This window comes from Rhipicephalus sanguineus, chromosome 8 (assembly GCF_013339695.2).
Source record: "Rhipicephalus sanguineus isolate Rsan-2018 chromosome 8, BIME_Rsan_1.4, whole genome shotgun sequence".
Classification (NCBI taxonomy): domain Eukaryota; kingdom Metazoa; phylum Arthropoda; class Arachnida; order Ixodida; family Ixodidae; genus Rhipicephalus; species Rhipicephalus sanguineus.
Window position 1 is genome coordinate 35,338,065 of NC_051183.1, and position 20,784 is coordinate 35,358,848.

General features: G+C 46.0%; 1 protein-coding gene across 2 annotated transcripts; it reads left to right on the top strand.

Annotated features, from left to right (window-relative positions):
• Positions 1–1,334: 1,334 nt before the first annotated feature.
• LOC119401715 (uncharacterized) lies at positions 1,335–18,851 on the top strand. 2 transcript variants are annotated; one of them, XM_037668644.2, is made up of 8 exons: positions 1,335–2,399; positions 5,277–5,534; positions 6,617–6,788; positions 9,301–9,507; positions 10,923–11,257; positions 14,719–14,922; positions 15,985–16,174; positions 18,030–18,851. In XM_037668644.2, the coding sequence occupies exons 1-8, from the start codon at positions 2,387–2,389 to the stop codon at positions 18,277–18,279; spliced, it is 1,629 nt and encodes a 542-aa protein (XP_037524572.1). In that variant the 5' UTR covers positions 1,335–2,386; the 3' UTR covers positions 18,280–18,851. The 2 variants fall into 2 exon arrangements, with proteins under 2 accessions (XP_037524572.1, XP_037524573.1); XM_037668645.2 differs by lacking the exon at positions 14,719–14,922.
• The last annotated feature ends 1,933 nt before the right edge of the window (positions 18,852–20,784 follow it).

Sequence of the window (20,784 nt, forward strand, 5' to 3'; positions counted from 1 at the left end):
CCCTACTTCAAAAAATTATGATGATATATGGTGTAGTGGGTACCTTGCAAGTGCACTTGTATTCGTTGCCCCTAGAGAGTTTAAAAAATTCTCTGCAAAGGCCGCTCTTCCAGATTTCTCTGTGACTGTGCTGCGTGTTCCGCGCAGGCCTGGCGTTTTTGTTGTTGTGGTTATTGCTGCGACGACAAATATAAAAAGTAAGCCTGGGAGCCGTATTTCGGCAATGACGAGCACATTCCTGTCCTTTACTTCGTCTGCGAAGGAAACAAGAAAACTATTAACCTGAAAGTTTGGCCGAGTTGGTACTCTATTGCACAAGACATTAACAGCGCCAAAAATTAATTGCAGGGCAAGGGACGGGACGAAGCTGTGCGCTGTCACCTCGCTTCTTCCTTCGTGAATTTTTCGCGCTATTAACGTCTTGTGCAGGGAGGAGATTATGATAAGCATGGTGATCATGATTCCGAAGCCATATTCTATGAAAGGGGGTAAGGGGTTGCAGTCCACTCAAGTGTCAATAGTCCTGAAGAACGCTTCGATGGCTAGAATATTTGTTGCGGTGCAAAAGAAGGCACTCGAAGTGGTCGAGTAGCTGGGGACAGGTGGAGATTGAAAGAAAGGTGAAAAATAAGAAGGCGAGCTCTCGCATGACCGCGCAGCTTGCGGCACGGCCTCCGTTGTCTACGCGCAGATGTTGCGGCGGACCGCAGCTTGCACGCGGAGCGAGCGAAAACGGTTCGAGGCGTAAGGACCTCCTGCTGAGCTTCTCGCTGCGGACGCTGTTGTGACGGAGAAGAACACAGTCAGACATACGAGTGGAGCCGTTGACGCCAGAGGAACGGCCGGCGATGTGTGTGCTCTCGACCAGACTGCACAACGGGCCACAATTTTGACAGACGTCGGGAGTTGTGTTACGGTGTATGCAACAATCGGAGCGGCGAAGAATCGCATCACCTCCACGTAGGCCACCCTTCACTTCGGCTGTAGATTGAAGAGAGACGTCCCTGGTGCTGGCACTCCAGACAACAACAAGGCGACACAGTGCTCGAGCTGCTACTGATTCAACTACGGCGCGAGGTTTCATGTTCGCGGTTGTGCAAAACGTCACCCGCGTCGTTTAAAAGAAGCATCTGGGAGGTTGCGTTACAAAGTGTCCCTTCGTCTGCCGAGGATCGCTTCGTGTCGGACGCCATCGCATCACAGATTTATGTGTACAGCACCCCGGCCCCGGATATCCTGTTTCGAAGTCGATAGAAGAAACTGAGTTGAACAGAGCGATCGGGGTTTGAAAGAAGGAACGCAAGCTTTGCGCCAGTCGTTGTTGCGGGAACTTAAACGTGGATACGTCGGTGAAGCTTTTAAGTTTGACCTAAAGAGTGGAAAGCAGGTAGTTGCAGTGTATCTGTGTGTGAGACATCTTGTGACTTCGAGTTTGAAGACCTGATTTATTCAAGTATACACGCTCTTGACTGCTTGACTTTGCTCGGAACTCTGAACTGAGGGCACTCATATTAAACAAGCAGCGCAAAAAGACAGGGACACAAGACAGCACTAAGGACACAAGCCAGGAAGTGGCCCAAATTTCAGTTCTTGAATGTGCTCGTACAGTTTTATGGGAAGTCGATACAGTGTGTGACTTAGATCTCGAACATCGAACTCTGCAATTACGCGTTCCGGTTGTGTGTATCATAGCTATTCTGTCGTTATTTTGCGGGGCGATAACCTTGTTCCGGGTTGACTGTTCCGGGAGGCTTGCCGTCTTTGTGCGTCGCCGTTGCAATCGGCTCGGAGGCCCCCAGAGTATATCACTTCCCGTTCGACGCGTGCTTTCTTTTAGCGGTTTCTTTGTTGATAGTCGCGTTGGTTACATTGTCACTGTGAAGGCAGAACACACCCGACCGCAAATTGCTCTCGCGTCCGTTGCATAAGGACGTAGTTTTGCGTGCCAATTTTACTATGGGGAACAACATTCAGTCACAGCAGCTTGCAGTGAGGTAGTGAAACCGTGACGTCAGCCTGGCTTCGTTACGTCGGCGGCATTCGGAGCACATGCTTCGCTGCACATCTCTTCGGCAACGACGTCTCGACTACACCAGAAGAAGTTCGAGGAGGATGGGAGGATATCGACCGCTGGAGGTGCACGCGCTTTGAATTTCGTGGCTGTGTCTCGCATATTTGTCCAGCACCTAGCAGCGTAGCAAAGTGAACGTGGCTGCCTTGTTCAAAATAAACGGAAAGGAACATCGTAATCACTTGCGGCGTTGGAGAATGACGTTGACTGCGTAAGTGAACCTTCAGTGTGTCATTTGACCCGTTCTACTGCTGGAGATGATGCGAGTGTGACCGAAGATTCAACGAATTTGTGTGTGCTTTCTGAAGAAAAAGAATGTCGGTGACCTGTGAGTATCAAATTGTACGAAAACTGAGATGGCATGCAGGGGCGTGGCGAGAATTCTTTTTCTAGGGAGGGAGGCAGGGGGGGGGAGGTTAACTACTCTTTACGTATGTTCGTGCGTGCGTGCACATATACATACGTGCGAAATTGAAAAATTCCGGGAGGAGGAGTTGACCTCCCCCAACCCACCCCCTGGCTACGCCTGTGATGGCACGGTGCTGTTTGCCAGAGAAGGCACGGTGTTGTTTGCTATGGGAGTTCACTCCGCTTATATAGGAACGTTTTGATTAGACAGCGCGTGCGTCTGTAGAGGGCTACGTGGTTGCGTATCATGTAAAGACCTTCTTTCGATTCGAGATTTCGCCAAATGAAAAATGACACGTAACATCCCAGCGAAGCGTCAGGGACGCGCGCTGGGATGTTACGCTTAATAGTTGCTTAATAGCGCTTTGTCGAAGCATAATGCGAGGAGCGGTTGGTGATGAGTGCGCTTTCTCATTTTACTTACAGCCGTCTTTTTTCTTTTTTGTAGTTGCCGGTGACTGCATAGCCGTTACTTGTAATTTATTATTATTAACCATTGACTTTAATTCCAGGAACACGTTGGACGAAAAGCATATTGAACCAACTTAGGCATGCTCGACGTGGAATCATTTGATTGACCTTCCGATGTTTTCCAGCAAACCATACAGAAATTATTTTTTCCTGGAAATCGAAGAAATAATTTCCGGGAAATGCTTGAGGAACCAAGTTCTGGCTGCTATACTTGATTTTGTGAGATGTGCGTCCGTGAAGTTATTTTAAAAGATGCCTGGCAAGATCAGAGTTAGAATTACATGACTGGCATATTACTTGGCGCGTTAACTTCACTCCGGCTTGCATTTCATGAACTGAACGTGGCTCACATAGTCATGTGAAGGAGCAAAGAGAAATCGTCTCAAACAATGAATCCTTTAATGAAACTTCAGCAATGTTATTGTAAAGGACCGTTTACAAGGTACGGCAACCGTCGTAAGACAGGAAGACTTGCTGTTTTCTATTGGTACTATTCGGCACCTTTCGGCAAGTTTCTGCGGATTAATACGGCTCTGACAACTTCAGCGCATCAACATGAATGCTTAGTGCGCTGGCTTTGTGCGAGTATTGGTGCTTTTGTATTTATTCCGAGACAGCAAGTCGGTAGCGTAGGAGACGTGTCTGTCTATTCCGTCAATTATTTTATGCCAGCAGAAGTGAAGTGTCAATAGAGAACCGCTCTCTTTTCTGAAATATTTGCGTAAGAGGTCTAAGTAAAGCCCTTTCTGCAACCAGTCCAAAAATGGCAAAATTATTACCAAAACGTAATTAAAGCATACTACTTATACCTTTCCGGTGCTTTCTTTAAATATGACTAAATTACGTTACAAATTACAGCTGACCAACCGTTAAGTACAATAGAATTTCAATACACTTACTTATGAAAAGTAATCCAACTACTTTCGATTACTTCAACGACAGTTCGTCAGTGATGCACCAAGTCCTGTACACTTTATCTACAGCGCATATACACTGAAATCTCTGATCTTTGTTGCATCGCAGAAGCACCAAACCGACGCTTGAGGTTTGACGCTCGGATTAACTTGTCTTCGTTATTTTCTTTCATTTTATTGGTGTATTTTATGCCATAAGGGAAGCGGACAGTCTATATTCTAGTCAATAATACTTGTCAAAGTAATGAGTAATATTCTAAAAATTACTCGCTCGAAGTTAGTTTTTTCATTGCCGAATTTCCATCCAACAAATGTAATTCATCGCAGATTACTCATTACAGCGTGACACCAGCTGGCATAAAAACAGAAAGGAAGTTCACACTCACCGTCATGGGTACGAGCGGCGCTGACTAACACTGTCATGTCTAAATGCACACAAATATCCAATAAAATGGACGGGAGGACGACCGCAACTCAAATGGTAGAACATCGGACGCGTTATCTAAAGGTAACCGGCAGCCGGTTTTCTTTTTGCCGGCTTAACTTTATTTGCGTTTATAAAATAATTACTACAGTGTAGTTATACGACTACAAATGACGTCCACAGTATCATCCTTGCCTTCAATGTATGTTGGTCTCATTACGTTGTAGCCGCCACGATGGTCTGGTAGTTACGGTGCTCCCCTGCTCACCCGAAGGTTGCGGGATCGAATTCCGGCCGCGGCGGCCGCATTTACACGGCGGAAAAATGCTAGAGGCCCCTGTACACAGATCTTGGTGCACCTTAAAGGGACACTAAAGAGCAAAACGATTTTTCTCGTATTAGTAAAGTACTCTTTCACGATACCGACAACACCACGCTTGCTGCGAGAAGACGCTTAGTAAGCAAGAAAACGCGCAAAAACAAAATGTGCTTGGCAACGCCACCTTGAAGTTTCCGCACCATTCGCCGTGACGTCACATGTTCTGACGGCGCCTACTAGGCACTACGTAGATCCTAATCGGTAAAAATGAAGTACATTGTCCTCTGAGGGGCCATAGACTTAACATACCAACTTTGGGGTAATTTTGTTGAGCCAATGGCGCCAAAATACGATAAATACACATTGAAATACGTGACGTCACGCGGGGAGATTTCGGCGCGAAATTTAAAAATGAAACTTTGACCTTGATTTTCTCCTCTATTAATAAACATATGATGGCGAAATTAACGACATGAGAGCTCTCGGAGCACAATTTATCGATCTAAACCGATTCATTTTTTCTCATTAATGTCCGTTTAAAGAACACCAGATGTTCAAAATTTCCGGAGCTTTCCATTACGGCGTCCCTCGTAATCATATCGTGGCTTTGGGACGTAAGGCCTCAACAATTATGTTATCTCAATATACCTCGCATCGTCTTTTCTGCAGCTGTTCACACATTTCAAGTGGTGCCCCTGGAAGACACAGGAGTCACCTCCGAAGAAGCAGTGACGACAGTGGGGTCCAACGGTGGCGAAGGCTGGTGCCAGCGAATGAAAAGATGCTTCGCCCAGCGGTGGAAGAAGAAAGACGCCCGCTTCACTTCGCGGTCCGCCATGCTACGGCTGCCGATGACTACTGCGGCATTGCTGGCGAACCTCGTAGGCATGGGCATGGTGGCGATGCCGTACGCCTTTGCTGGAATAGGTGATTCCCTAGACAACATTAGGACATTGACTGACGTAGCTTTGTATTGACTCACGCTCATGAGTCGGTGGGAGAAGTATAAATTGCTGCTGCCAGATTATGCGAGAGGTTGGCGATTGGTCCCTAAGCTCAAACCAGTGAAGTAGCTGGAGACTAAGAATGTATGGTGAATGAACGACAGGTCAATGTTATAAGTTGACGAGCTCAGTAGACACAACAGCGCTTATGTATTATTGCAGAAATGATAGAGTAGAAGTCGAAGTGAGCTTAGTTGACATCACAACTGCATGTGCATGCAAGAAAAAAAAAAAGGGGGCAAACTTACTTTTAGGTCTCGTGGTCCCGTGCCGCCAACTCTTCACTAAGGGCGCATTCTCTCAGACAATCTTGCACAGACTCTTTCTGTAGAGCAGCAGGTCAAAGTCAGGAGTGCAAACCTGTTTCCGGTATGTACGCAGCACCGGCGCTTGTAAACCACAACAGCAGCAGTTGAACTATTTCGCCACTGATTTGGCTGAAGAAGGGCCCCACTGAGTGTCGCTATAGGGTTTCCTTTTGAGGCCCAGAAATATTTCAGGTGACTCTGTGGTACTACAGCACTGGCGAAAGAGTTTAGGTTCTGCCATTATTTCCCGGAGGCAGTTCATAAAATTCTCGCCGAGTTCTTAAACCGGTAAGGTAGGGAAAAGTGACCTTCGCTTTGGTGCGAGACATAATGGAGTATAATCAAGATCACTTAGGAGGACAAGAATCCAGTGAGTGATTGGCGGCATGGAACCGCAAGGTCTGAAAATAAAAGGTCCCATTTCTTTGTCTTTGCCGATAAGCTGCGATGTTAGGGACACGGGCAGATATATGTAATATCTGCATCACGAAGACGTGCGGCACCTAAAAAGGCGGGGACATAATTTAAAAGGCAGGACCGATCGATTGGTATGCTAAGCAATACTAATCGTGAAATGAGACCGGTGCTGATGTTAGACTGAGCGTCTATAGGTAGCTCCAGTAATCTCTTTACCAAAGCACATGGCTAAGACCTGTCCGGAATGCGGCAATCGGAACGTTCTTTTTGGTTCTTGCAGGATGGGCCGCTATTATCGTGGTACCCCTGTTCGCGGCTCTGGCAGCATTCAACGCTTGTTTGCTGAACAGCTGCTGCGCCATGCTGGAAGAGCGATGCAAAGAATACCGCAAGTTTGACTGGTACACCCAGTATTCGGACGTCGCATCCAAGGCACTCGGTCCAGGAGTCAGGTAGGTCGTTCTTTTACCCGCATAGGAGACGTGTACGCAAAATAAAATAACAAGAGCGATGAAGACAACCTGATTTAGAAAATTTTGCCTGGCTGCGACCACACTGCGAAATTCCTAATGCGCTATCACAGTGCGTGCAACCAGCATCACAAAAAGACTAGTGCGGGAAGCATAACGCGGTCTTGAGCCGCTTAGGCAATATCTAATGCTACTTCCGAATATGTGTACAGTGGTCACCAGTGCTTGTATTCCTGGCACCCGAAGCATCCCACAAATTACCAAGTGCTGACGTCGCTCGTTTGAAGAGTGTTCAAGGGGTGCGATTTCCAACTGCACATCTGTCCCATTTATCATCGACGTTATATCGGTTACGAGTGGCTGGAAACGCGTTGTTTCCTTTTGTTGTATAGTCAGAGTAAGTGTCCGTAGTGAATGTGGTATAAGGATGACGCTGTACTGAAAAAGAAAGACTAGAGTTCATTGAAAAATTTCTAGAGTAAAATTTGGGTTTCTTTCAGACCGCGTAGAAGGCGAGAACATAAGGGAAATAACACCACAGGGATTCCCTTTCGTTGTCGTTTTCGCTGTGTTAACAAATAATCCTTGACCAGCACACCGAGTCTCAAATTCTATTGCAACTTGAACCTGCGTTTGCTTATCTACACTAGAAGAAATATCCAAGAACAGAACTAGAGATGCTCAAATTTTGCTGAATTGTTTAGCACTGGCTGAAACATGTTATTTATTTATTATTTATTTATTTATTTATTTATTTACACTTCACCTACATCGCCGTAAGGCATTCCGTAGGGGAGGTACACATGGGTAATAACATAACGCAGTTAACAATCGATATAACAGTTACAACAACTACAACGATACACAAATTGTGTTCACAGTTTCGAATAGAATACTCTAGAAGACTTTCGAAAGGACCCCATTGCCGCCAGCGCTTTCAAAGCAATTCTTGCCAACGTCAATTGCAAAGAAAGTCAAAGATTTTCTTTCATGACACAACACTTGTTGAGTGTTTCAAGTTTTATACAGAAAAGCAGTGTAGCGAGAACTCTATACGCAAGGAGGTCCAGGATTGTCTGTGTCTGTTATTCTTGTCGTTAAACCAGATTATTCAGCGCTGGCGATTATCAAGAAATATTAGGATATAGCTAACTTTACGCAACACCAGCAGAATGTTGGCAAACATAAACCAGTGCTAGCCAACAGTTAGCCAATGTCGACAGAAGTGAACGGGAAGCAGAGTTGACACCATGGTAATGCTATCTTTTTAACCTGAAGTATAGCAATGTGTAGCGAAAAGGTGTGTGTTTTCTCAAAAATGACATAGCTGGTAAATTAATAGTAAAAACAATAGAGTGTGTTTGTCAATTATAATGTCTGTGATGGCGATGCTCGGCTGCTGACCGCAAAGAAACGAGTTTCAGGTCATGGCAGTCGCATTTCGGTGGATGCGAAATGCTAAACGCTCGTGTACGGTGCAATTTCAACGCACGTTAATGGAACCCGAGGTGGTCTAGATAATCCGGAGTCCATATCGTCGTTTTATCATATCGTCCTTTTAGCTGCTAAAACCCTAGGAATTTAAATAAGTTCTGCGGAACGCTTCAAGGTGGTGGAAGGGTTAAAAGGTTAAGACAACCACCCATTTGCAGGATGAAGCCACATGGAAGTCTAATGGAAATTATTGACTTGCTTGTGGCTTAATGCTACAAGTGGGTGGCTGTCTTAACCTCTTAACTCGTCCGCCACCTTGCGGGATTCTGCAGAACTGAGTTGCAATAATATCTGTCTATTTGCTTCGAGTCGACGATTAATTCGCCTCTGCGCTGCCATTTGCTAGCTTCATGGTTGGCTCAACTGGTAGAGCGACCACCGCTGCAAGACATTGGTTCCGGGCAGAGAGTTTCCTAAAATTAACTTATGCTAGATGGGACTCTGGCGCTGCGATCGTTCAGCCACCATGGGAATGATGGGTAGTACACGGATTTGCCTAATCTTCGTGCTTACGGCTTCAAACGCACTTGTGTCTTTGTTTACTGATGTGTCTTGGCGTTCGTTTCGGATTAAAGAATAGACCGTTGTGAACTTCGTGACCAGATTTGAATTGGCGGTGAGCCTAAAAAAGTTAAAGTGGTGAAGTGGAACTGCTAACTTTTGCTGAACTTTGTTTTGCGACAAAGGGGATGCAGGTGACGCGGAGCCAAACGGAGCCGAAAGAACGAAGTTTAGACAGATCCGTCTACTACCCATCATTCCCATGCTGGCTGAAGCTCCATGCGTTGCAGCTCCCATAGACACTAGCGCCAGAGTTCTAGGAAACTCTATGGTCCCGGATTCAGTCCCTGGACCCGGACAGAATTGTTCGGCAACCAAGAGGTCTTATTTCTGAAAACTCCGTATGGATTTCTTTGTGGTTTCATGCTACAAACGAGTCGTTGTCTGCTTCCCTCTCTTAACCCCAGACATTACACAACAATGCCTTCGTCTCTTACAGGAGGATCGTGAGTGGCTTGCGCCTGCTATCGGTGGTGGGCCTGCAGTCAGTGGTGATAGTCCTGACAGCAGAGGCCATAACGGACTTCGTGCTGGCTTTCATACCTCTCTCGTTGCCCCATGGCCAAATGTACTGCGTTCTCGTAGTCAGCCTCGGCGCGATGAGCGCAGCAGTGAAGGGTCCATGGGCTGAGGTCACACGATACTGGTGAGTGAGAGGGTGAAAGAAAGAGATCTTTTACAAGGCACATGGTGACGAAATGAAAATCTCCTAGAGTATCTATGTTGGCTGAACGGTGGCTAGTAATAACTACTGTCAAGTATTATTAGTTAATACGCGTAATGTTATAATCGAGGGCTGGAATACCAACGCCGCCTTCAGTCAATATCGCCAATATTATTGAGTTTTTTACCTAACACTGAGGCAAGAGGGGGTTTATTTAATTAAAGGGCGATGAAACTTTGTATTGCATTAGCCATAGCAATATTCTATTTCGCATGTTCCACATTGTTCTACTGTACGTTTTTCCAGAATGATGGTTGTTTTGATATCTTACAAGGCTCTTTTTATTGTTGAACCTGATATAATGTATGTTTGAAAACTCAGCGCGAACAGGATGGAGCACAAGACCAAAATGACACAGTACGAGTGCTGATGTTTACAAACATGCATCATTTCCAACTCGCCCACCTCTCTACCTTACTGATGTGATGTGATGTCAATATTTCATTTCCTTTATTTTTCTATATTGCTTCTTTTTTGCATCTTGAACTGGATGCTGTGAAAGCTGTTTTTTTATCAGTATTGACTGTTATACTGTTGAACAAATGTAAGTTGTATACAAACTGTGTACAAAGGTGTGGGGTCCTCTGTCAGGCACTGTGCATTTAGTTCGAGAATCATTTTGATTCTTGTACAAGGAAAGAATACAGCTATTTTTGAAAATCAGAACTCAAGAGAAAGTGGGAAAGACGACGCTTTCCAAAGTCCCACTAAAGCAACACGCTTGCAACTCTTTCAATGAAGTTTTCAATGAAGTCTTCATACAAACCAGGGAGTCTACTAAATCGGGCAATGAGGTAGTGGAGGTTCAATGCTTCGCATCAGAAAAAAAAAAGAAAAGAATCATTTGCTCAGAAGTGGCACACAAACAGTCACAGGGTTCCCCGTGTATTCGCCTAAGACGACTCGAAGGCAAAAGCCATCATCTTCTTTTTCTTCTCAGTAGACATATGGATCCTCCACCGCCCCCCTCCGAAAGCTTTCTGCATCTGAGATGGTTTTGCACTGCCTCCAGGATCGGAGGCACTGCAAGCTTTATGCACGTCACTTGATTTTGCACTGCCTTTATGATTGGCCTACCTTTGACCAACGTTGTCGCAGTGACGTCATAATGACGTCACGGTGACGACACAAAATTTGTCCATTTGTGACGCCATGATTGGGGGGGGGTGACGTCATCACGTGATGACGATTTATTGCATCACTCGTGTTGACGCCAGGTGATGCTGACGCCGATGGTGAATCTTCACGTTTGATGAGGCATCGAAGGCTTTCGCCTTAACAACAGTCTCTGCGTTTAGCGCCGTATTATAATACCCGTTCGACGACCATGGGTGCAGGTGCAGCGTTGTCCACTTGCCGCTGTCACTGTCGCTTTTGTCCCTGCTGCTGGCTGGCCTTGCCGACAGTTTCCTCGGTCCCAGTCAGTGGTCACCAGTGCTGGGATCTTCGATTGACCCGGCTGAACTCCTCAAAGCTGCCGGGTACAAGCAGGCCGGAGCGGGTCACGTGGTCCCGGGAAGGAGCGTGTTCGGTGAACGATCCGCGGTGCCTTTCTTCGTCGGCTTGGGAGTCATCGCGTTCAACTTCGCCGGTGTCTCGGGCTTTACGAACGTGCGCCGGGACATGGCGGCGCCGTCGAACTTCAGAAGAGCCGCTGGCTACAGTGTTGCCGGTAAGCACCGATACTGGCCCTAGCACTGCGAGAATGTAGTCGTGGCGTTGATCTTGTAAAAACTGGAGGTACGGCCGTAAATAGACAGTTATGGTTTAACGGGCTTAGCGGAATAGCGTGCTTCGTGGTATAGTGGGATCGAAATGCGCATGCGCATGCGCATGCGCAGTGCGCTAAACGACCCGTACCGTTTACCGTACGCACGTTCTTTTTGAGATTTAGCGGTACCGTGTCTGCGGGGTTTACGTAGCCCTTACAAAAATACATATAGACGCTCTATAGGCTGTCTAAAACGGGGTTTAAATAGCCTGTGGACTGTCTAAATTTATTTTTGTAAGGGAGTGCACGTAAAACATAGAGGTGGTGCCAGACGCCCGCTTCGAACTGAAGTTGGCGTTGCTGTGGAAGGACTCACTTCGTTCGCAGCAAATGACTGTTAAATGGCTTCTTTGCCTTCAGGCAGCTTCGACGACAAAGTATTACGGATAACTTAGAGGAGTTTTTGAGATCGCTTCCCTTTTCGAACGTTCCTAGGCCTGACTAGATGATCGGTGTAAACAAATCTGCAGCATATAAAGTTTCGCTTTTGGTGTGTGGTTGATATTCATTTGTTTTTATTATTACTAAAAAAGTTGTAACATTGCTGCATGCGGGGATACAGGTGAGCAGTTTCAATCTTTTATTTCTTTTAATTTTTTTTAAAACAACTCAACGCATTTTTTTAAAACGCAGATGACGCCACAGTCACAGCTTGGGCGCGTAAACGCTATTCCGCTATACTAAAACGCGTTGTCTGCTACGAACATTTGCGGCACGGTAACGCTATTCTCTTAAGCCCCTCTATCACGCCAACGCTAAACTAAAATTGCATTTGTACCACGTCGGTGCCTCTCACAGTGGTCATGCGTATGTTTTATGAATTCTTCTTGAATTACATAGCCTACGAACATAGTAGTTCTGATTGACGACTTGCGGGTTTAAACGTGTGATGGGAACTGCGAGGCAGAGATAGATGCCGTATTTGTGGCTATCGCGATAATTTTCACACCCTGGGGTTCATCAACGTGTAAATAAATCTAAGTTAACAGTACGTCTCAAGGCTAACATGCCAAGGACTTAAAGGGGCACTGACACACAATCCCGCGGCTGAGATTGCGTGCGGGATCTATTCTCGTGAACATGCGTATATCATCTACCAAATCTCAATAGCGAATACAGCTTGGCAGGTAAATTATATGAATTTTGAAATTCGCGTGCCCGATCTAGCGCTATGCGCCGCACCTCGTGACATTGACGTCATACAAAGCGACCTGAAAGGGACCCCAATACTTCCGCGACGTCACCACTGCGGCCGAGCTCCGAGATGCCCAGCTGAATTGTGACGTCATAGCCACCATTGCGCTTTTGCCGCCCTTGCGCCAGCAGGCTACTATTCGGCGGCTGCTCGTTAGTCCGTGCCCGCGACGAACGTGTGGAAGCCTCAAGAATTGGCTTTGTCATCAGTTGACGAGGATAACGATGACGGCAACGAAATCGCGTTGCACGTGCCGCGTTCGAAAGACCATGCAGGCAGCGCGGAAGTGCGTGTGAGTTCTGTGCGTCGTTTCACACACTAGACGGCGTTAGTTGTCCACGGTAGCTTGTTATCAGAGCTCTCACAAACCGAAACTGAGACTGGTTGCTAATAAACAGACTGTAATTATTTTCTATCGCGCGCTGCAGCAAACGGTGGCCGTGTTATCACCTCTAGGAACATATAGTAACAAAAAAAAAAAAAAACGATGCACCAGAATTTTGTGTGTCAGTACCGCTTTAAGTAGAGCTCAATAACCTGCCAAGCAAAGGCGAAGTTGTTCTTTGCAGCCAACGTCTTGAATCCGCTCAAGAAGGCGTTTACTTAGGAAAGTTAGACACAGGTGATGTGGATCCTGAGAAGGTCATCTAATGGGTAATGAGAATTACACTGCAACGTGTACATATTTACCAAGTTATATGCTGCTGCCTATTACCAATAAAAAAAGGGGGCGCTGTCGTCGCTTTCTTACACTGGTATTACCATCTGTAGCAAACTTACAAACCTACATGCGGATTAGGCTTCCACCTGTTGGGAGTGAGGGTACTGGTTATAGTGCGGCTCGCCACATTCTTTATGTCTGTAGAAGGAAGACCGAAAAAGAACTAATCGCTGACTTAGGTGTATTTTAGTGGCACTCGCCCCTCGGTTTTGTTTGCCCTGGTGTATTCCATGTTTTAACATTGTGCTTCGTCGCAATGCCGAATCGGATCACAGAGGCCACGTAGAAAGGAGCGCGTGGTTGAAACCTGCGCCGTCAGTTGCGGCAATGGTCCCAGCTGCTCACAGTAAAACCACCTGTTATTTCATTGAACTCATTCAATTAATTTTTATTAATTATCTAGAGGGTAATTAGCCTTTATCTGAAGTAAGCTTATACTCGAAGTAAGTAGTCGACCGGAAGTGCTGGGAAGAAAAACAAGAGTGTCAGTCCTCACTCGTGCAAGTAAAGCTGTGCATTTTGCGAAGTTCATGGGTTGCGCAACTTCGGGTGGTACCATGTAATTCAAACGGCTTCCTACTATGACACGGGTCTCAAACGTACCTCAGCTAGCGGGCCGCAGTCACGAAATTTATTCCCGCAAGGGCCACAACAAGGTTGAAGGAGGAGGGGTAGGGGGTGGTGGTGTTAGATTGAACAAAAGGTTAGCGGTTAGCTAACGTTGTCATTTCAAACAAGGCCATTCGCATATGTCGTATATTGGTCATTTAAATAATAATATCTGGGGTTTAACGTCCCAAAACCACGATGATTATGAGAGACGCCCTAGTGGAGGGCTCCGGAAATTTCGACCACCTGGGGTTCTTTAACATGCACCTAAATCTAAGTACACGGGGCTCAGACATTTTCGCCTCCATCGAAAATGCAGCCGCCGCGGCCGGGATTCGATCCCGCGATCTTCGGGTCAGCAGTCGAGCGCCATCACCACTAGACCACCGTGGCGGGGCGTATTGGTCATTTCTGAAGGGGATGTGGCGCTAGGATTCGAACAACATGTCGATACCAATATCCAGAATGACTGAAATCTGGACGCTTATTCTGAAGCATACAGTTTTTTTTCCCGCAGTCATGTTTCAACAGTTGGCGACCGCACGAGGTGCCTCACGGAAACAACGTAGAGATCAGTCACACCTTGCGTAGCACACCCGGACAAAGCGTTAATAATCGCAATATTCGAGAAAATAATCGGAGCACCATTGAGCAAAATCATAAAACATAAGCCATGAAATAAAAAAAAAACAAAAAAACAAAATGCGGGACGAAAACAGTCATGTGCGGGCCGGGCCACTTGTTTGAGACCCCTGTACTGTGACATTCCTCACAAGAGACGCTGTGAGATTGCGGAAGAATAGAGTGCACAATTTAATAGTCCCTGTTTCTCTGAAGGGTACACCGCAGCCTGTCTCCTGATTGGCGTGATGGGCTACGCTGCGTTCGGAGTGATGGTCAGCGGAAATGTGATCATGTCCTTGAACACCGAGAGAACCCGAGTGGCCGCTCACATCCTACTCTCAGTGGGCTACACTCCGACGGCAAACCTGATATCTTGCACCCTCGAAGAGTACGACAAGGTCGGGGACCGCGGCAAGGGTGAGTGCGTTACCGCATAGCAAAACATGGTGGCTCTGCAGCTATATGAAATTTATATCACGGGAATAGGCGTCAGCATAAGGGGGATGGGGGGAGGCAAAATACACCTCGTTTTAAGAGTGAAGGTGTTTAAGCTATCGGCAACTTGCGCTCCGTCGTGCGAAACTCCGCAGGTGGGTATGATGCATCACAGGTATTGGGCAAGCACCGCTATCGAATACAGCAGTCGCTAGCGTTAAACGAAAAATCTGCTCGGCGAAATGGAGCACGTGAAAGGCGTGAGAGAGAGAGAGAGAGAGAGAGTGAGAGAGAGTGAGAGAAAGAGATAAACAGAAAATAGAGACAGAGAAATAAAGAGAATAAAGACTTAAGAAGATAGAAAGACAGAAAAAGACATAAAATGAGAGAAAGACATGAAAGAAACAGACACGAAACAGACACGAAAAAGAGATAGAAAAAGCAGAGAGCAACACAGAAGGAAAAAGAAAAAGAAGTATGGAGACACGAAGAAAGAAAGCAACAATCAGAGAGAGAGAGTAAGAAAGACAAAAGACATAGGAAGAGAGAGAAAGATAGCGGAAAATACTCGAAAAAGAAATAGAAAAGCATACAGGAAGACAGAAAGATAAAGAAAGAGAAATAAAGGGAAGCAAGGAAAGAGAGAGAAAGAATACAAGTTCCAGAGAGAAAGAGAAAGAAAAAATAAAGAGAAACAAGGAAGGCCACCCATCAGCGCTCTTACTTCAGACCTGCACCACTCGTGCGAAGCTGCCATATTTTTTTTATGTAGATCACACACTGTAAGTCAACAATAAATATATGAAAATTTATCTCAAAGGAATATGCGTCTTTACAGGAAATGGCGTTTTCTAAACCTGTAGCCGTAGCCATTTCTCTCATTCTTTCTTTTCTGCCTTGCTTTCCGTTTTTCTATCTCTTTTTCGTGTTGTTTATTTCTATCTCTTTCTCGCTCTGTGTCTCATGGAAAGTGTGAGAAACGACATTACCAAGTGCCGCATTGTTGCTAACTCTTAAGTAGTACATGTCTGTGTCGCTTCGCAGCGAGCGTGTGGAGCCGTGCCAAGATGGCGTCACCATTGATGGCCTTGGCATGCGTGATGGCTCTGGTCGTCCCTCAAGAAGGACCCCTGATGGCGCTCGTGGGATCTCTGTTCGTCTGCCCCATCGCCTTCGTGCTGCCTCCCATTTTCTACGCCGGCCTCTGCAGGGGATCGCCACAGTGGCCTGAGAGGTGAATTCGTACAAATATTCTATACCAGTGGCTCTTGGCCATGGATGTTTCGGGAGCCCTTGGGGACTGGTGGAAGTGATGAGGGACCCCTTGTAGGGAGAGAAAAGGAGGGGGTCATAAATTAACACGACATGCAGCGTGAAACAGGTGCCTTTTGTTTCTCCCTGGCTAAGAATGGTCAAACTAAAGTGCCATGCCAATTCGATATCAACAGCATGCCAATTGTGTAGTCTGCAGTCATATCCAACCTGTTTCTAACTATATCTGTCCTGCAAATATTCAAGCATAGAAAAAGCATGCTTGCGTGCATATGTCGTAGAAAACTGCAACAAAAGCTTTACAACCCTCTCATGGAAAAGGGGAAACATAAGTCAGCTCCGCCGCAATCCAAGAGCATTATGCGGTGAAGCATATCAGACATCAGAAGGGGCCACAGTCATAGGAGGTAGTGTACCTCCAAAAAAACGCGTTTTTTGTTTGTTTTTCCGAGGATGGATTTCCCAGATCCCTTAAGATGGCTTCGGGGACCTCCTGCGGTACGCGGACCCCATTGGAGAACCACTGTCTTATACTGTTGTGTAGGCAAAGCTGATAACCACACATTTGTAGCACAAAACTAAAGGAGATCCACACAAATTTCTCAGAAAGAAAGCTTCACGGTGACCGAGAAACTTCGTCCTGGTCCGGGGCGGTCGCTCTACCAATTGAGCGGGTCATTGTCAGTTTTCCCTTTCACAACACTTCCACCTCCTTGCGGGTTTCCCCAGAACTCATTCGTACTACACCTTTGCGTTCATATCTTGGTTTCGCAGGCTCTGTTAATGCATAAAGCATCATATGCTCGCGTGCATTAGAATAGGTGATGTGGGTTTTAGAGGAAGCAAAACGCATTTGGGCACGTCAAGTGCGCTAAAATAAAAAAGATACAGGAATGCGATAGAATCAACTGATTCAAGACACGGGGAATCGATCCTCCGTGGTAGGAGGTGTGTCGCCAATGTATGTTATTTGGAGTCATAGTGGAGAAGCCTGAACCGACCGGCTGCATCAATCAGCGCAATATCCTTAAAGCTCTCAACGAACTTTTGTACGAGACTGAACTGGACAAGGGTCAGCGAAAAATCCTTGGACATTCAAGCTTTTTCTTTGTCACCACCTTCATCCTCAGAATCAACACCATTTCTCTTCGCCTCCCTACACAGCCAATCCCTTTCTCCAACTCTGAGTAGCAGGTCAGACCGTTGATTCAGTTCAACCTAAAAGACAATTTCGGAGGGCTAGTTGGTAATGATCTAACATTTTAGGGAGCGCAATACTTTGCGAAGGCCCATAGAAATGACTAGGCACAATAAACTTTACCCAAGACTGTTTGTTGGCCTAGTGGGTGTTTGCTTAACGTAACATTTTAGCCGCGAAAGATCACATACACAGAGCAAAGAAACACACACCGCCACCCGTCCTGTCGTTGTGTGTCGCTTTGCTCTGTGTATGCGTTCTTTCGCGGCTAAAATATGACATTAAGTAAACTTTTAGTTGATGAAAGCGCTTGTGGCTTGCCATTTCTGTGTGTCTTCGTAAAGTTTGGCGCTGCATAAAATGTCAGGTAAACCTCTCAGCTTTTCTACCATAATAAATCTCTCTCTCTGGACTGGCTTTTAGTCCTCAAGAACATAGCGATGTTCATTGCCTAATAAAGCTCGAATTCGGTCTATGGAACGTATCCATGTGCGTGTATAGAACACACCAGCTCCTTTTCGTCGCAATGAAAAGTGTCACAGCGAAACAAAAACGAACCGCTTGTTATGAAAGTGAAAAGTTGAGTACCTAAATGCAGTAAAAGTTTTTTTTTTCACAGGCCTCTGAGTCGAAACATGAAGATCGGCCTTGTGGTGGCCCTGGTCACCGGCCTGGTGGTTCACATCGGAGGCACCGTGACGGCCATCATGCAGATCGTTCACGAATCCCAGATGAACCAGCAGTCCTGCTTCAGGGGCTTCTGCTACGAAGGGCACTACGCTCACGCACCACCTCCGGCCATCTACACGCGATACATGCCTAACGTCGAGCTTCCACAGAACGTTGGAAAGTGCAAATACCTTCTCTAGGTGAGGAGGAGGAGGAGTAAAATTTGAGGAGAGGAAAAGGCACTATTTCTGCAACACTAAATGGGATCACGTCTCAGCGTCTGCAGGAGGGAATTAATGATGGTTAGATTAGAGAGGTTTCCGTGGCCGAGGACGCAGAGAGTGGTTTCTACAGCTGGTTGTCCAGTCCAGTGTCCCCATGGAAGGAAAGAGCATGAAGACCTAGGTGTGGTGGTAGGCAAGGAAGAGGAGGTCCCTCTATGTAGCCGCGGGCAAACCGTATATCCCCTCACAAAGGGTATATACGGCTCTGGCCGAAGGTAACCCTGGCGGCGCAGTGCGGCGATCAAGGCGGCTCGTTGAGATTGAAACGCGGGGCACACGCACAAGAGGCGCTCGAGTGTTTCGTCTGCTCCGCACGCAGTGCAACTAGGCGAGAGACCCCAATACTATAGCAATTAAGGGACACTGCCATTAATGTGAATGTCAATCACTTCATTACTAGCACTACGCACGGATTCGTCAGTGTCTATTGGAAGCATGCCTTTCATGTTCAAGCCTATAACTGGCTCGTGGCGCACTTCCATATAAAAAAAAAAAGCGCCAGGGTCACGTGATCTGTATAGGTTCATAAGTGTATATTTTTATTGAACAGAGTAACAGGAAAGCCAATCAGCGCCATGAGACGAAGGGCAGGAAGATTGGGCAGGGAGGATACGTCCATGCGCACAGCTCGGCCCGCTGAAAATGTTTAACAGCGAAAGTTGTTATGAAATCACAACAGCCGATTTTGGTGGAGTAGTTGTCCGCCGCCACCGCTATCCGTAAGCGCTATCGCGCACAATGTGCGGGATTAGAACCCAGCCACTCTACGTGGCTGTCGAGCATTCTACCACAAACGAACGCCGGTGCTTGAATCTCCTTCGCGAAAACACCCTGCACAGGCGTCAGTCGGGCAAGGAATCACGTTAACAGAGGCAATATAGCGCGGTAGAAGAGTAACATAATAACCAGGCGTCACACAATGCAAATTGCGTAACGGCTGAGTGGTTGAAAGAATTCCCACATATTGCAAAGGGCTCAGCCATAATTCTTTATCGTCTTCAGCCACAGCATCAACAAGGAACACAAAATGCCTTACAGATATATAGCGGGTACCTCGCGTCTCCGCAGAATGATGAATCATGGCATAGTGGGTACCCTAGTAGCATGCAATGTTGCCACAACGTTGAAGCAACTTTCTCAATGTGGCGGCAACGTTTTGTCAACATTTGATGCCGCTAAGGTACCTGCTTACTTCCCAAAATTATGATTATTTATGACGTAGTTGTTACCATGCAAGTGTAGTCGCAGTAGTAGCCCCAGAAGAGTTTAGAACGGGCTCTGAAAGGCCGCTCCTCCAGCTTTCGCTGTGACTGTGCTGCGTGTGCCGCGCAGGCCTGGCGTCTTTTGGCCGGGCTGTTCCGTCAGACGAAAATGGCTCCTCCCCTCTTCCAACCACGATTTCGGCCGCGTAATGTGTTCCTGAATTTTTCCTTTTTTACCAACAATAATGCTCGCAGTGTCCCGCGGCGCGCTTGAGTATTGGCAAGACACATGCAAAAAATGCTACACAGAACCCGACGCTCAGTGCTTGTAACATATACTTGTAAATACTTTTCTTAAGACTTTCTTGCGAATTCCCTAAGATATTAATGCAAAACTCGATATCACAATTAACTGAAGATCCATCCGAAGTTCCTTAATTTCACTGTGCTAAATGTATGTCATTGTACATCAGCATTTGTCTAATGTAGTACGCTGAGTCCCATTTGAATAAGAAGCATGCATATTTTTACTTCGACTTTTTTGTGCGTTTTAATGCACGTGCACTTATTGTGTTATTCAGTGTTGAGCTCTGCACCACGTATTGTTTTTTAAACTCCAACGTCACTCCACATTTCACCAGAATATCATTTTGCAGGTTTTGTTCTGTCTAGTTGTTTCATCCGTGCCTACAGGTCTGACAATTGTTTGTAATATGTTTTTGAAATATTATAATAAACATTCATTCATTCATTCATTCATTCATTCATTCATTCATTCATTCATTCATTCATTCATTCATTCATTCATTCATTCATTCATTCATGCTTTCATTACCTCATTCGTTAATTCATTCACTCATTGTTCATGCAAGCTGTCAATAGTCATTTCCTACTCAAAATATTTTATTCGAGGGCAAACAGTCTTCGCTGCTGTGTTCATTGTTACATTATGGTATTCGAATGCGCCATGAAACACAAATGTAAACGAAATAAATATTCACCTTATATGCACTTTCTCCAACGTCTATTTCGTGCACGGCTAGCATAACTGCTTCGAATGCTTTTACTTGTCCAACTTCGGGCGCAGCAGAACGTTTTTTTTTTCTTTGTCCTTCATGAGTCATTTACATGCCCGCTGTGTCGCGTACTTAAAAGACGCCCCGTTAAAAATGTAGTGTGAGCACCATTAACGAACTCGTGAATATATTATACAATCACG